General features: G+C 39.7%; 2 protein-coding genes across 3 annotated transcripts; both read right to left on the bottom strand.

Moving 5' to 3' along the window:
• Positions 1-1243: 1243 nt before the first annotated feature.
• LOC138631627 (probable C-mannosyltransferase DPY19L4) lies at positions 1244-9808 on the bottom strand. The gene is given in 20 exon segments (XM_069716699.1): positions 1244-3336; positions 3694-3852; positions 4053-4185; positions 4275-4357; positions 4448-4504; positions 4681-4801; positions 4897-5016; positions 5561-5719; positions 5808-5881; positions 5971-6072; positions 6359-6490; positions 7206-7340; positions 7421-7544; positions 7675-7820; positions 8129-8250; positions 8341-8431; positions 8557-8681; positions 9158-9253; positions 9256-9306; positions 9453-9808. Coding segments are annotated over 20 exon segments (2316 nt in total). The 5' UTR covers positions 9574-9808; the 3' UTR covers positions 1244-3171.
• Positions 9809-10943: 1135 nt separating this feature from the next.
• LOC138631632 (protein FAM133B-like) lies at positions 10944-15628 on the bottom strand. Of its 2 annotated transcripts, none has more exons than XM_069716706.1 (9): positions 15265-15628; positions 13002-13127; positions 12783-12905; positions 12518-12670; positions 12290-12436; positions 12061-12195; positions 11802-11951; positions 11479-11622; positions 10944-11389 (listed from the first exon to the last, which is right to left on the bottom strand). In XM_069716706.1, exons 1-9 carry the CDS (start codon positions 15314-15316, stop codon positions 11319-11321), a joined length of 1101 nt encoding a protein of 366 aa, XP_069572807.1. In that variant the 5' UTR covers positions 15317-15628; the 3' UTR covers positions 10944-11318. The 2 variants fall into 2 exon arrangements, with proteins under 2 accessions (XP_069572807.1, XP_069572806.1); XM_069716705.1 differs by having other exon boundaries at positions 10944-11392; positions 15265-15627.
• Positions 15629-17074: the final 1446 nt, after the last annotated feature.

The following is a 17074-nucleotide window of genomic DNA, read 5'->3' as shown; positions in this document are numbered from 1 at the left end:
TTCCGTTTCGTCGCCATGGAAACGGGAGACGCAACGCAACGCACACGGCGCCATGTTTACGCACGTTTATGCTGCGTTCACGTCACATCCATTAAACCGAAATTACGAGCAGCTGGTCGCAGAGTTGTTATTCAGTTTCTCAAAGACTTGATGTTTCCATCTTGCAGTGAAGAATTAATATATATATATATATATATATATATTTTTTTTAAATTTTTTTTAATGAATCTGATACTAAATTGACAATTTAACCTGGAACCTGGAAAGTTAAAATTAAAGAAATTTGGAAATGAAAATGAAAGCATTGCTGCTATTCAAAGCCTAAAGACTTCTGGTTCACCAACACAGGTGGGTTTTAGTTATTAAGGCTGATAAGTGTGTTGGTTTGTTTGCGCTTCATTGATTTCTGTTATTTTGCAGCTGTAAAGGTGGAACAAATACTTGTTTTTATGTACGCGATGAAAAATGGCCTCAAGAGTGGAGGGATGATGTGGTACATATGGTGGTGGAGCAAGCATGTAAAAGTCCTACCACGCTGTAAATATGGTGTTACAAGTAAAAGCACTGCATTGAAAGTGTTACTTTAAAAGGAAAGTATTAAGATTACTCAGTGGAGAGAAATGGCCCAGTGACATTATATTATTATTACTGATGAATTATAAGCATCGTTTTGCTGCTTTAGATGCCTGATGAACTTTAAACTATTTTATATCAGGCTGGAAATAATATCAATTTCATCAATACCTAATCCCGATTGTTCAGTTTGTAAAACGTCATTGCAATTACTGAAAGTGTCACCTTTACTGCTTGTGTTTTTCCCAATCAATGGATCAAACTGTAAAAACTACATTAGAATTATTTAAGTATTAAAGGGAAAAGCAGCGAATCCTCACGTTGGAGAACCAGGAAATGTGAAATGTTTGACATTTTTGCTTAAATTAAGTAATTAATTGACCAAGCAGTAGTTTTATTTACCGTTTTCAATCTATAACAAAGCAGCCTATTTTATAAGCTCTTTGTAAGTTTTGTGTGCAAAAACCTGAATTTGTTGTCGAGTAAAAAAAGCACAATATTACCTAAGGACTGTGGTGGAGCAGAAGTGGAAATTAGCATGAAGGGAAACTATTCAAACCCACAAAATTCATACTTCACAGTAAGTTGAGTTTTTAAGAAAAGGTTCTCAGGATAGAGCATCTAATGAACATTAAATTGGAAAGAAAATATCCGACACTGACAAAAGAATCAATGTTATCACCTCGCATACGTTTAATATCCATCGTTAATTCAGTAGAGCCGAATGCTCACTCACCACGTGGGGCACAGTTGTTGTTTGCATGATAGCATCAGGAGGAGTTCACCACCAAATACTGAAGGTAACAACCGGTGGATAGGAAACCAAAACCCTCTCAGAGACACAACAGAAAGAAATCAGCGAAGACGTGGGAGCAGCCAGCTCTCAACACAAGGCATCCACACGAAGAGATAAATAAAGACGTGCGACAGGAACGAGTAGCTTCGGAAACCAGCCTCTGCTACCTTTAAGGCTGAAACAGAGACAGCTCAGGTGACAAGATCGCAGGTGTTTTTGACTTCGGTTAATATTTATAAAAGGCCCTCAAACTAGGAAAGCTGGCAAATTTCCAATATACTCTGATTTCAGACTCCGAATGACGTATACAAGCTCTTAACTCTCCCTCGTGATCGTACGAGTTCCTTCCTACTTCCTTTTTACGTATCGGATCAAACAATAAGCAGCGTACAGAGATAACCTCCCTATGATGGTCAAGCATAAAAGAGGCAGCAATGCTTTAGAGAACAGCACATACACTTGTACACATGCATGAGCGTCCTGTGAGGAAGCAAAAAAGGCCGAACGTGACAGAAAGATCAAGCAGAGCAGAAACAATTCACACTTTTTTAGGGGGAATTCTTCAAATTTACACTCTTTAGATAAACTGCCAGCGTTTTTGTTTTGATTTTTTAATCAATAGTTTAATATTGATTCTCTTTACATAAATGGTAGGTTAGGCTCTCGCTGATTATGATTGACATTTCAAGAACTCAAATATCAAATTATTTTCTTCCATTAAGACCTAATTATCAAACTATCTCAGGAAAATAAATGGAGGTCACGACTGTAATACTAGACACCTGTTTCTCTTTAGACAGACAAGGCTAAACACCATTTCAAACAAAAAAAAAACATGGACAGACGACGATTATCTCATGATGAGCCATTTCAGTCAAAATCAAACAAAAATATTTATGATGCGATAACTGCATAAATATTTATACCCACGTAAGGAGCTTAAAAACCAGACCGCAGGCTCTGATGCTGAACTTGGCCTGTGCTTTGAGCTAAATGCTAACTTTAATTTAGCACAGAAACAAAAAGTCCAACTGAGGCTGATGGCAATGGCTTTGGTTGCAGTTTTTTTTTTAGTTTTTTTTATTAAATAAAACTCGACGGTGTTTGATGTAAAAGTCAAGAGGTCACTGAAGTAATTACAATTCATCGTGAGTGTGTGTGCAAAATTTCACAGCCAGTCAGACGATATCCGTCGAGAACTTTCAATAGAAACGTCAACCTCAAGGTGGCGCTAAAAGGAAGAAAAAAAAATCAGTCGATAACTCAAATGATTGGGATGAAAGTCACAACGCTGTGAACGTTCGTAGAAAGATTCACGACAATCCAGCTCACAGCCGTTGATTTATTTCCACCAACGTCGCTGCTATCGTGGCTCAAATGCTCAGCTGAAATTATGACCACGACTTGTCATCTCGGGACAAAGAGCCTAAAATAAATCCTCAGCAGCCTCGGTTGCTCTCAGCTTCTTCACAAAGTCAACACAGACGTCTGTTATGAACCGCCCCCTTCATTAAACAGCAACATAAAATAACGCATGGCTTATAAAACTACAGTACAGTGATTAATATGGCATATTTCATCGCCAACGTGGCCCATACATAACGGTGTGCTCAGCTGATCCCCCGCTGGCTTTGAACGTGCAGCTTCGACCGTCGACACCGGGACGTCTGAAGCAACAGTGATTTGACGTTTTCTAGAAAGGAGCGTGTCACGCTGAGGATGTGACGTGAACCGCCGGAGGAGGGCGGGGCCGGGCTCAGTCGCATGTCGGCGGGGGAGGGAGGAGGAGGCAGAGGCCGCCGTCAGTACTGGAAGGAGATGACCGAGTTGACTCTGTAGACGTGGTACGAGCGGTTCCAGAAGACCCGAGTGAAGTAGTTCGTGTAGGGCGAGTAGTTCATCTTTATCTCGTGGCAGAATCGTCCGTGCTTCGAGAAGGAGTAAATCTCTCCTTTGTCGTAGACGACCTGGACGGGACCAAAAACACGCAGGTCGTGAATTTAACTTTCAGTGAAAGTTTCCAAGAAGGTGGCTTTGCAAAATATTTGACTTTATTTTCAAAACCGTCTTGATTATAATTACAATTACGTATCTTAACGAAAGCAAGCAGCGTCTACTCTGGTGTTTTACTTAACTGCACGTTTTGTGAACTGTCGTTCGTAACAAGCTGCTTGCTCAAAAGATCTACAGTTTGGGATTGTCTCTGTCAATCTTGCAGCTTTTAAAACACCTTAAATACAACAAATACGACTGCGTCACGTTGTCAGTTTTTGTCTTGGAGGTCTGCTGAAGGAGGCATTGCGGGTGACGGCGTTTAAACTCACGTGTCCGTTGGAGATGTCCAGCAGGTCTTTGATCCTGCAGCCTTTATTCAGGGTGAGCTCGTTACAAATCGACTTCTCGATGATCACGTAGTTGGTTTTTTGAGCGGTCAGCAGCTTGTAGATGTCCTCTGCAGATCTCATTGCATAAACCTGGTAAGTCTACAAGGAGGAAAACAAAGAGATATTTAAAAAGAGGAGCACAACAGACTGTCCTGGTTTTGTATTATTGTCACTTCCACGTTATACTTATTTTTCAGACCGAAAAAGTCGATCCACTTTTATTTACACGCTACGATACCAAGTGTCTCCTTCTCTTCCTTTTGTAATGTAATTGCGTAATTCCTTTCATCTTCACTCACATCTTCGGTCCTCCTCAGCAGGTTGATGTCCGAGTAAAGCGGTAAAGTCGTCACAGCTGAACCCGAGCACAGCTTCACTGTCCCCAACAGCTGAGGGCTGCCTGCGAACACAGCCGCCGCTGGAGCCTGCGACCTGGAAAAGGGAGGGAGGAGGATGTTTAAAGCCAGAATAAAATACTTCATAAACGTCTTTGTAAACTCAGAAACGTCCGACAACCCCACCTGATCCAGCTGATCAGCTCCACTGTGTCCGGCTCGTAGAACTCCTGCAGGTCCGACAACTCCGCGAAGACACGAGGGCAGTACTGCAACACAGAGGAGAGAGCAACGCGCAGGAGATGTAACGTGGGTCAAACATGAAGAGCTCCCAAAGAAAAAGGGGCTGAGGATCTCACCTCTCTCCACAAACTGAAGCCGATGATGGTGGGAACAGCAGTGCTCAGAATCAGAGACTGGAGAGGAAAAGGGAAAAGGAAACAACAGAAATACAGGATGAATAAGTTTCTCATTAATATTGTGACCTGAAATTATGTCACGCAAGAATATCATCAAAGAGAAAGTATTCACCGCTTTTTGAAAGGAAGCATGAGTCTAAAAACATCTGTGCACTGCGAGAGAAGATACTAACCAACACTACAGGGTGGATGGACCTCAGTTTGAGCCACTTAAACACCGTCATCCAGAGGTCCGGGGAACACACGCCAAACGCTGTGAACATGCAGACGTACGGCGTCCATAAATACTTCATCCTGCACGGCGAAAGAGAGCAGACGATGTTGAGTCGAGCCGAAGAACAACGAACAAACTTTCGACTTAGGAAACATTTTAACGGTGAGGAACGTACCCGTCGAACAGCAGAGCCAGACCTCCGAATAACAGAGTGTGAAAGACGTGATAGATGACCTCAGGCTGCTCTCCTACTCGACCGTCTTCAAGTCTGTGGCTGGTGTTCATTGGCTGGCCACTGTGAAGGAGGCAGAATGACCTAAAGTTTACGGCTAAATATGGAAACATTATGAGTGTTTACTACATTAATTACAATTCATTCATTCACCTGCAAACGTCAGCAGTATTATTTTGTTCAACTCAAATTTTCTAACACAGCAGAACTTTAAACTGTCGGTGAAAACGACCACCAGATGATCATTTTTGAAAGATGGCTTAAAGTAATGTACTGCAGTGTGTGTGTGTTCAAGCCATAAAATATTCACACAAAATTTAAGGGTATTTCTGCGATCAATATTCTTGATATGGAAAAATCTTTTTTTCCAAATTGTATAAAAAAATTATACTGAGCGGCACGGTGCCCCCGAGGTGCAACTAAAGATCTTAATTGTTGATTAATCTGCTGATCACTTATTTAGTCTATCAGATAAAAATTATGAAGAAAAAAAAACCTCTAAACATAATTTGGAATGAAAAAAACCCCAGAAAGAACCAAGTCAACCTAATTTAATAGGTCAGAACCACAAAAAACTACATTCTCACTTTAAATAAGTAAACTGCACCTGAGTCTTTGGTAGATGGTCTGCAGGGTTGACAGCAGGCAGACAGCGAGCACCAGGAGGTAAAAGGGAAGGACCGAAGCCTGCGTCAGTCGGAGGAATAAGTCCTGACTCGGCATTTGTAAACTCTCTTGGCACAACAGGAAGTTGGTCACAAAGTCACTGACAGAAGATGAGAAAACATCGCTGTTAGATTAGGTCGGATAACAGGCTGAACTGGTTTCTGAGTGCGGTCTGTATTTTAACTCACGTTGTCGTGTTGAGGCCAAATTTCACTTCGAGGAACTTCAATATGAAGTCGCTCTCACTTACAGGAAGAAGTTTCTGTATATGGAAGACACTGGTTATTATCCAATAACACTGGATGCTCTTCACTACATCCACAGCCTGATTTCACGAGAGCTTAAACTTACCTTGGCCAAATAACTGAAGGTGATCCCGGCGGTGAAGACCAGGTAGAAATGTAAGAAGAGCTTCATCACTCTGGCCACGAGAGGACCCATCTTCATCTTTTGCTGGAACAGAAACACATATTTCACAGGTGTTACTCTGCATTCAGATCCTGTCAGCTTAAAAATATATTATTTATTTTTTTAATTTTTATGATGGGATACAGAGAAAAGCAGAAAATGCTCAGATCTTTAAAATTATGAGCAGAAATCATTTGTTTTCTTGGCTTGATACATTAGTTAAATGATAATTAGTTATCAAAAGTGCAGATTTATCAAATAAATGTCAGCATTAAATGTCACTAATGTGTCATTTGAGTGAGCTCTGGTGTGACGGAGAAGCTAACTCTACCTGGAAGTACCTCGCGAGCACTGAGCCAATCAGGAGGCTGAGCAGCGGCGAGCTGAGCAGGGCCGCGTTCTGAAACTGGAACATGTAGACCAGGAACAAGCAGCTCAGGTACACCTTGTGGATGTCAACCATCTGTTTGCCCCATGGGGCAAAAGGAAGGATGAGGGAGAGATGTAAGATGTAGATGAGAAGATTGACATCTGATACCAGTCAGTAAAATATAGTATGAAACTGCAACCAGAACAGGGTCAGCTTAGCATAAAGATGACCTACCACCACCTCACCAGTAAACACATTACAGTATATCTGCGAGCATAAAAAAAAATGTTTGCAGTGATTTTCTGAAGCTTCAGATGTTCTGAGAAGCAGAATTTTTTTTTTTTTTACCCATTTTTTACTAAAGCACCATATGAGCCTTTTGTCCTGTTGTGATCTCCAACACATTAAAAATGCAGACACAAGTTTCATTAATCAGTTTTTCCTGATTAATATGGAAATTTGTGCAGCAAGAAAACAAAATCTATTAATTATAAGTCATTTTATATTTATATTACTTTACTGTTGTTTGTCTAATTTATTCATTTTACTTAATTGATTTTACTTTTTCACGATCACACTTCAAAAACTAGTAAGTCTACCCAGAAATAACAATCAGTTGAAGCAATGCCAATAAAGTATATTCACATTTCTTATACTAACACTTTTGTCTTTGTTACATGGATGGTTTCAATAAGGTGTTCCGGTAAGGAGTTGCAGCAATATCTGGGAAATCAAGTCTAGTGTCCCCTCAAAAATATGCAAATATGATTCGAACAGTCTCAGTCGTCTTATTCCGGGGCTGCGTTACCTTCCGCGGCGGCACCAGGTCAAAAGAGTCCAGCAGAAAAACACACAGGCCCTGGACGAAGAGCACGTAGTGGCTGTGTTCCCAGACCAGGAGGAAGGTGAAGGTGGTGGCACTCATGGTGAGATAGCAGAACATCTACAGAGGAGAACAGGATGAATGCAGCACTACTAACAAGCAGAGGATTGTTTAAAAAGCAGCTTTTCTGAGAGGTTCACCTCGGTGGCGGAGCTGATGTTGTTGCTCAGGAATCCCGTCAAAGCTGCGACCTGACAGGAGAAGTAAGGCAGAGCCCAGTTGTCCCGCAGAGGAATGGCGTGATCCACCTTGGTTGTGTCTGATCTGCGGGAGACATGAAGAAGAGTTCGAGTGGACGAAGGAACCGGAAAGCTGCGTTTAAAAATCGGCGATCGACTTCAACGGGAATGAGGAAACGCGAAGAGAACAGAGACGCACAGAAACTTCCTCTCACCTGTTGATCACGTACCAGGCCACCGCCAACATGCCGGCCACCCAGGTGCCACTCATCACCCAGCTGCACACGAAGAGGGCGGTGACGTAGACCGCCTGCAGGCCGAAAACCGCTCCAACATAGAAGTAGATGGGCTCCATGAATTCCTGTTAGAGAAGAGGCGACGGCAATTTTTGATGAGGGGAAGTAAAAAAAATTTTTTAAAAAAAAAACTACAAAAGCAATACATACTAACCCTTAATGTTAAATAATAACTATTAAAAGAGAGTCTAGGTGGTCAAATCGCTCATGTAGGAAAATTGAATTCAATAATAAATTTCTATTCTTTAAGTTTTTGTCTTTGAAAATTGTGTAATTTCTGTGATTTTTGCTGGAAAAAAAAATACTTTGAGTTGTAGTTTAATGACAAAATTTTGAAAGTAATCAAACATCCAAAAGAAAAATAAATCCTCACCTCGCTGCCCGTGTATCTGTATATGAAGCTGGTGATGAGCTCAGGATAAAGAGAAAACCGCTCCACTGCGTTGATGGTCTGACCTGAAATCGTCCTGTTGTCTATCGTCAGCTCATAAAACCCTGAAAAAACACCAGAGCGGAGTTAGAAAGGAGAGGCGGGCGTCTTTTCTGCGTCGTATACCTTTCACGAGAAGCAGACAGGACGTGTACCTCTTTCAAAGGATGAGGCTGCTAGCATGTGCTTGTAGTAGTAATAATAAAGCCCGCTGCCTCCCTGGAAGGTGATTTCACGCTCCAACTCCTGGGACGCACACAAAGTGAATTTTAGAGCTGATACGATACGATATGGACGTGAAGTGGAAGTGTAACAGAAGCAGGCTCATAAAAACAAACAAAACAAAAACAAACCAAAACTCGGTCACACACCTGTCTTGCTGAAAACCAGAACTTCCTGTCATGATATGCAGACAGATACCCGGCGTACAGCATCCCGCAGGCCGCCGCCGCCAGACAGCCGAAGAAGACGCGCACCAGACGCTGCAAAAAGCTCGCTGAGGGAGCAGAAGCAGTAAAACACAGTTAAGACAGATGATACAGTTGAGAGGACACGTTTTTGACTCTCGGGCACTTTTAGATGTTTTTTTTTATTATCCTGCTGCAAACTGAGGATCAACAAAGACTTTGAACAACCTCGACATTCTCTGATTCTGGATTTCTTTAATGTTGTCTTGATTATTTTTGCTGCATCCCTGTTGTCAAACTAAAGTTGTTTTTTTTCTTTACTTGATTGTTTTGCATGTGTTTCTCTTAAGTTAGTGTTGAGCTCTCAGTGCCAGGAACACTATTATGGTCGTTTTTAATCATTAAATCTTGCATGTGTTCTGTTGAAGTTGGGTAAAACACAAAATGTGTGTTTGTTTGTTTGTTTGTTTGTTTTTCATGTACAATGTGCAGCTGAAACCGTCCAACAGATGTGTTATAAGTAGAGTTGACACCGAGGAGTGTTTAAAGAAAGAGATGCACTCACATGGAGATAAGCTCTTGGATCTTTTGACAGATGACTGAGGTCCGTTTGATTCTTCCTGTTCTTCATCTTTAACTTCTTCATCATCTTCATCATCTGCTGCGAGCCGTCGTCCTCTCCGCCGCTGGACGCGCTCACCTCATCAACACCAGCTTAGCAGAGACACACAGATCAGTTTCCAGTCTCACAGACGTCCGTTCCCACGTTAAACCACAAGAAAAGTGAAGAAACGGAGTCACTCCGGATTGGAGGCTAACTTGGTGGTCAGTTAGCAAAGTGCTAAATGAGCTCCACTTACGTTTGGTGCGCAGCTCCGGCTCACTTCGGCGCGCTTCTTCTTCTTCTTCTTCTTCTTCATCTTCTTCTTCATCGTCGTCTCCTTCTGAAGTTTCCGTTTTCCGACATCGTAACTCGGTCATGACGAAATCAATTAATCCCGAGAGGAGCCGTGTGACGTGGAGGCAGCAGCATGCTAGCTAATCCAAGAGCCCTCAAACTCACTCTTCGCTGAGCCGTGAAGGTGAACGGCTGAGCTACAAACGTCCGGTCCTCCAGCCGGACTTTTCCTGCTCGAAGCTGTCAAACTATCAGCAGCGCGGGTACGCTGTTCAGTTTGATGACTGCGGAGGACAGAAATTCAGCACCGCTGTCGGGCTGTGACCGGGGACGCCGGATCTTTTTTTTTTTTTTTTATCCTAGGATGGCGAAGGCATAGCCCGCCCTACTCTTGCCTCTTGATTGGCTAGTATGTTGCAATTGTTGGTTCGTTTTAAGACATGCCGGGTGATGATTGGTTCGGATTGATGGCAATATTATAGTCAGAGCCAATCAGAGGCCGAACAGGGCGGGTCATGCCGTCAACGTTCTAGGCGGGGGGGGGAATGTAGCGACCGGGACATAGCGGAAGTTGCGGATAACCACAGAAAGCAGCGAAGAAGAATTGAAACCAAACTCCACTGAAAATTCATGTAATTTAAGAAAAGTAAAAACCTTTTAAAGTTTCAGCTCCTTGATCAATTACAATTGTATAACGTCATTGTTAGCACAATTGTTCGAAGTTTTTTTTTTTTTTTAAAGCTCAAACAGTTAATTAGTCAAAAGAAAACCAAGTAAGGATTTAAAAAGGTCATTTAGTTCATGATTTTTAAATATACAGAAACATTTTCTAGTCACAGCTTCTCAAATATTTCTTAAATTTATGCAATTTAATTCACTAACATAATATTTTAAGTTATACAGTTTAAGCTTAGGCAAATTTTAAAATGTTCTTACATGTATTGACCAATTGGAATTTCTTTCTTCAATAAAATTAAAATAATTATGTTGCAGTTCTAATTGTAAATTGAATATTTGTATTTTGGGGGGGGGAGCAATTTGAACATTGTATTAGCCAGTGTCACTTCTTTTTTTTTTAAGCACAAGTATTATTAAAAAAAAAATACAAATACAAATACAAATAATTGCCAAACTAAGAAATTTAAGAACAATTTGGCTGCAGCCTTAGTTTTGAGCAGATAATACATCTGAACAAAGCAGCTAACTACAACAAAAAAGATGTCAGGTTGTTTCAAATTAGGAGCTGGATGAGAATACCCAGACCATCAGCTGATTACCCCTGAATAGGCTAAAAGTTAACACAGGACTGCTATATATACCAATTAATGGCTGTAGTGAACAATTGCTGCAAAGATTAAAAAGCCCTCAAAGGTGAATTTGGATATAAATACAACCAACTTGACTTCCAACCCTCCTGGAATGAAAATGACAAAAGACAAATAAAGTACACTGATTGTGAGTGTGTGGCAAGCCATCTGAAATAGAGACTGACTCATATTTTAATCTAACACAACAGAGTATCACAGCTGCATGCTGACTGTGACCTTAACAATAAGCAGAAATGTTACTAACAACAACGAGAGTGAAACTATTTCCTTAAAAACCTAAAACCACAGGAAACCGCTGACGCAAACAACAGGCATGTGTAGTAAACATCAAAAACAGTGCATTAAAATCTTGATAGGAACCTGCAAAATCTGGTCCCAAACCTAAAAACTGGAGTAAAAATAGCATCAACTTAAATTAACATGTATGTATATAAAACACACTGATGACAACTAACTGACATGTTTAGTTGGTGTTTTTCAGAACTTTTTGATTCATCCTTTTATTCTTCCTCTGATGATTCATCCGAAGCCTCGGAGTCTTCCTTCTTGGGCTTTTCAGCAATCTGTGTTTCTTCTTTGGAGAATAAGAATAATGTTTCAGTGTATTTTGAGATGTTTTTTTTTGCAGCATCAGTAAAGACTTTGGCACGTAATCGATACCTGTTTCAGTTTTCTTCAGGTCTCCCTTCGCCTCGACGTCTTCAACATCACACCTCTCGAGGAGTATTCTCAGCATTTTGGTCACTTGAGGGTGTTTAGCTGCGTTTATTACGGGTTCATCATCCGAACTGTTGCTCGAAGAATCTGAAATGGTATTAATTAAACAGACAAGATGGATTAGAAATCATTATTGGAAATAATACGGTATTTTTTTTCAGCACGTTTACCTTGTTAAAGACTCTCTGAGCAGCTTATTAACTGGCCTCTACACCCACATGCATCCACAGTTATCATAATTTCTCTGACTAGGCGAGAGTCTTTACCCGTCGCAGGCTTCTTTTTCTGCTTTTTAGAAGTTGTGTTCCTCTTTTTCGGCGCCGAAGCCTTTGTTTTGTTTTTTGTTTGTTTGCCTTTGCGGGTCTTTTTCGCAAGATTCATCAAGGGTTCATCATCCGAGCTTTCGTCAGAGACTTCTGCAAGAAACAACAGTCACAGCAGGAAAGATTTGAAATGTTTCCTTCTAATGTTTTGGTGACAAAGTCGAACAAGATTTTGTTCAAGCCACGATAACGGCTGTAGTACCTCGTCTCTTTTTTGATGCACCGCCTCGCGATACGGTGCTTTTCTCCTGCTTTTTCTTGGCAGCGAGGTCCACAAGGGGAACATCATCATTCTCATCCTCATCATCATCTGAGCGACTGTCTGATGAGGAAGGGTCTTTTAAAATCCAAGAGGTTAGTATTTAAACTATCTGCAATCAAATTGAATTAAAATACTTTACGATATCCAGTCGAATGAAGCGGCCGCCTACCTTTTCGTGATTTGTTTGTACGTTTTCGTGTTGTTTTCTTTTTTGCTTGAGTCTTTTTCTGTTTACGAGTATTTGTCCTCTTCTTCTTCTTTATTTTTGCCAGCGGCTCATCATCGGAGTTGTCAGTGGAGGTCTCAACGTATCTAACTGTGACAAACAAAACCAAGTCATATTAATGAGGGGAAAAAAACATTGTATGTCTGTTCAGATTTCCAGTTTCTCACCCACCTTTATTCCTCGCTGCATTCCTTTTGGATTTAATAAGCGGGGCTGCTTTTTTAGATGGCCCAACTGATGCCTTCCTCTTATGTCGTGACTGAAATTTCTTGGTGATTTCACTCAGGGACTCATCCTCTGAGGTGTCCTCCTTGTCCTGTGACTCTGTAAAAAAAAAAAAAAAAAAAAAAAAAGGTAAATCAAGCGTAAGTGTCTGACACAGAGAGCAGCAACTTCCTGTTGATGCTGTAGATCCACGGAGAGAAAATAATCTCACCTTTCTTCTTCTTGTCAACGGGGTTTTTCGGTGGCTCTGACAAAAGCTTCTTTGCAGTTTTGTTGGACACTTTGGCAACTTTTATCACGGGCTCATTGTCAGAGTCATCATCCGTGTTCAAATCTGAAACAATTGGGACAAAACAAACCAACCATTAAAGCCGTTCAGTCCAGACATAAATCAGAAGAGACGGCTGATAAAATGTGGTCATGTGGACACCTGCGTTCTTGTTGTTTGTGCCGTTAGATCTAGGTGGCGTATTCTCCTTCTTCTCCAGTTTCTTCGGTGGAGTTACGGCTGTTTTCAACTTTGACAGCGGCTCGTCATCTGAGGAGTCGTCCAAAGCTACAAGAGAAGATGTAAAGATACAAACAATCTGCCCAACAATCTGTTAACATGTATTTACCATAAACACGGGTATAAAACTGCTGGTGTTTTCGGTTCTCTTATTCTCATCACCTTCGTCCTTGTTTTGATTTGATTTTATACACTTTATTAATCCCCGAGGGGAAATTTCTTCACTACAGCAGGGGGGCTCTCAGGGGGGAGATGCTGCAGCAGGCTGCCACTAGCGCGGCGCCAGGTAACCTGACCTGAGGTGCATGTTTTTGGATGATGGGAGGAAGCTGGAGAACCCGGAGAGAACCCACGCAAGCACAGGGAGAACATGCAAACTCCGCACAGAAAGGCCCAGGACCGGATTCGAACCCGGAACCTTTTTGCTGTGAGGCGACAATGCTAACCACTGCACCACCGTGCCGCCCAAATTAAAGTTGGATGTTAAGCTGTTTGTGTTGTCAAATGGCTTTTTGAAGGGATGAATTCGAGAGAGCTACAGCTGTCCTTCCCTAATTAATCAAGAGACACAATGCTGTCAAATAACAGTAAATACTGATCTCAAGATAAACCGGTTCTTTTAATTGAATTTGACCAAGAAATGTTCGACGAATGTACACTACTATTATACTATTACTCATGAGGAATGGGCCCTTCTGATGTATTATTATTTAATTTAAGCAACTGGGTTATCATCACTCATGTTTATGCGGCAGATTCATTTTTGTAGCCGGTTGACTGGGAGTTTTATTAAATCTATATATATCTATCGATGATATAAATACTAAAATACTAAAATAGTATCAGGGAACCGTGTGCATGTTAAGTTCTTGTTCTCCCAAATCCTTGTCTTGTGTAAATTAGGTAGGTAGGTAGGTATTTACTTTATTAATCCCCGAGGGGAATTTTTTTTTTCGCTACAGCAGCATACATACAGAAGCAATAAGATAATAATAGAATAAAATAATAGAATAGAATAAAATAATAGAATAGAATAATAGAAAAGCAGTAAAAAAATATAAATATAAAATGCACAGTATATACAGTACATTATATATCTATATATATATTATATAAATAATAGAATAGAATAATAGAAAAGCAATAAAATAGCAGTTAAAAATATAAATATAAAATGCGCAGTATATACAGTACATTATATATCTATATATATATTATATAAATAATAGAATAGAATAATAGAAAAGCAATAAAATAGCAGTAAAAAAATATAAATATAAAATGCGCAGTATATACAGTACATTATATATCTATATATATATTATATAAATAATAGAATAGAATAATAGAAAAGCAATAAAATAGCAGTAAAAAAATATAAATATAAAATGCACAGTATATACAGTACATTATATATCTATATATATATATATATAAATAATAGAATAGAATAATAGAAAAGCAATAAAATAGCAGTTAAAAAATATAAATATAAAATGCACAGTATATACAGTACATTATATATCTATATATATATTATATAAATAATAGAATAGAATAATAGAAAAGCAATAAAATAGCAGTAAAAAAATATAAATATAAAATGCGCAGTATATACAGTACATTATATATCTATATATATATTATATAAATAATAGAATAGAATAATAGAAAAGCAATAAAATAGCAGTTAAAAAATATAAATATAAAATGCGCAGTATATACAGTACATTATATATCTATATATATATTATATACAAACAAATTATAGAAAGTTGTGAGAATTCCTGTTTTACCGGTGTTGGTACTCTTTAATCTTCACATGAATTACCTGTCGGACCTCCTGGATGTTTGGTCGGTGAGACCTGACACTTTCATCTATAATAAAACCACAATAAGCGTGCAGATGGGTTTTCACGGCCATGCGGTCCCGAACAACCTCCGTATGTTTTCCTGGGTACGTTATGAATTACGATATCAAACGCAATCTGATCCTAAAGACTAAAATACCCGACCGTCATAACGAATCGGAACAGATCGGCGTCAACTTTTCACATTTGAGCCGTTTTCACGTGAAGCTAGCAGCAGCGCCGTCACGGTTAATTATACCGAGTAGTAAACCCGTTTTAATTACTACGTCCGCCTGTCGGGCTGAAATAAAGAATAATGCTGTTAATGTAGTTACCTGAAGAGTCACGCACCGCATGAGCGGGCACGTCAGCGGGGCTGCAGTCCATTTTGTGTCGGTCAGGATAGTTTAACTGAGCTCCTCATCCAAAACGCGCCAACTTACAGTTGTTAGCTTTTTTTTTTTTTTTTTTCCCTTTTTTTTTTTTTTTTTTGCCCCTCGTTAGCTTCGTTGTTTTAGCTGGTTGTCGGTCGTTTTCGTCGCCAGCTTTTTCGGTGCGCTGCTCCGCCAATTTACAGCAGCTACGGTCACCGTTCCGCAAAGTACCATCGAACAAAGTCTTAACAACCAGTTTACCCAGTCACGGATGTAATGTGGTCCCAGTTTGATTTGTTTTCTTCCGGTTTAGTTTTTCGAGGAAGGCGCTCGGGCGAGCGTTGATGACGATCGCTACGTCATTGGTCAACTAACTTCAGTTGCCCGGCGACAAAACTTCCGCGAACGCAGCAAAGTTAGTTTTGAGCCGTAATGAAGAAAAGATCCATTTTCTTTGAAGTACTGTAATTAACTACAACGTTGAGATAATTTTTTTAATTTTTTTTTCAGGGTTTACTTGTAAAACGTGTTTTTAAAAAAAAAAAATTTTTTAATAGTGTCCATGTCATATAACCTGGTTTTTATTGGATTTTAGTGCTTCCACAAATGTGTATTAATATTCTTATGAGAATTGATCATCAATAATAATGTCGATAACAATTTTAACACTGATTGCTTACTGGAGTTGTCGTAAAAAAAAAAAAAAAAAAAGCAGCGGAGTTTTCATCCACAAGACAAATGGATCATTATGGCAGTTGATAGCTCAGTTTATTACACACGTACAAGATAAATACTCAAAGCACTGTAATGTCAGACATTTAGGACATGATCATAGAAATCTTCTGATCCAGACAAAGATATTAATCTACACATAAAGCAACATTAGTCAAGAAAGTGAGGACATTGTTGTGCTGTTCCCCAACCCCCAAACCTCAAAAGGTTCAAGAATTAATATAAAGAAATATAGAGTATTTTTTTTTTTTTCCTCCTTCAGTGGATTTTGGTTTTATTTTCCAACTATCCTCAAAATTGTCCGATCTCATTATTTTCCGCTGGGTGGTGTTGTCCTGATCACATCCCTGAGAAAGTACGGGGACAATCTGGTGTCTTCTGATCAATGTCAGCTATAAGAGTGATTCATCTTGTCATACACATGATTTATTCATTCCTTTCTTTACTGTTTTAAATCAAAAGTGCTACCGCAGAGAAACTCCTACTATAAATCTAACCTCTCATCCATTCAACTTCACCATTTATAGCAACACGTTAATGACAAATAGTACAATTCAAATTAATTACAGTTGTGTAAAACATTGGTAGGTACCTCTCGAAGAAGATATTTTAAACATCACTATCATATATGCTCTTCAAACTTGATTTTCGGTGATCAGATCATACTTTGTTGAATTCAGGATTGGATACATGAGAGCATACCAATGTTTCATGCAGCCTAATTTCTCAAAATGAAATTTAATCACAGAATTGCTAAGTACAGATATCATAAAACCCAGAACATCATCCTGCTTCGCCAGCAGAGCGGACCCAGGCAGAGCTGCACAGGGGTCATTGTTCATGTCTGTCTATTAGGTTTTTCTGCATCCTGTTACCATCAAACAGCATTTTACCAGATGGACTTTGATATAAATAAAAAAGCACTTGTCTTGTATTAAATATGTAGAAGCAGGCCCTGAAGGGCCGCACTTGACCCCACTGCTGGAAAACGACTAATGGTATCACAGTATAGCACAAAAACATCATCTCAAGTGGAGCA

This window comes from Brachyistius frenatus, unplaced genomic scaffold, assembly GCF_029030835.1.
Source record: "Brachyistius frenatus isolate BFR_SWC_R1_liver_20210118 unplaced genomic scaffold, ASM2903083v1 Contig_162, whole genome shotgun sequence".
Classification (NCBI taxonomy): Eukaryota; Metazoa; Chordata; class Actinopteri; family Embiotocidae; genus Brachyistius; species Brachyistius frenatus.
This window is presented reverse-complemented; position numbering and strand designations above follow the sequence as displayed.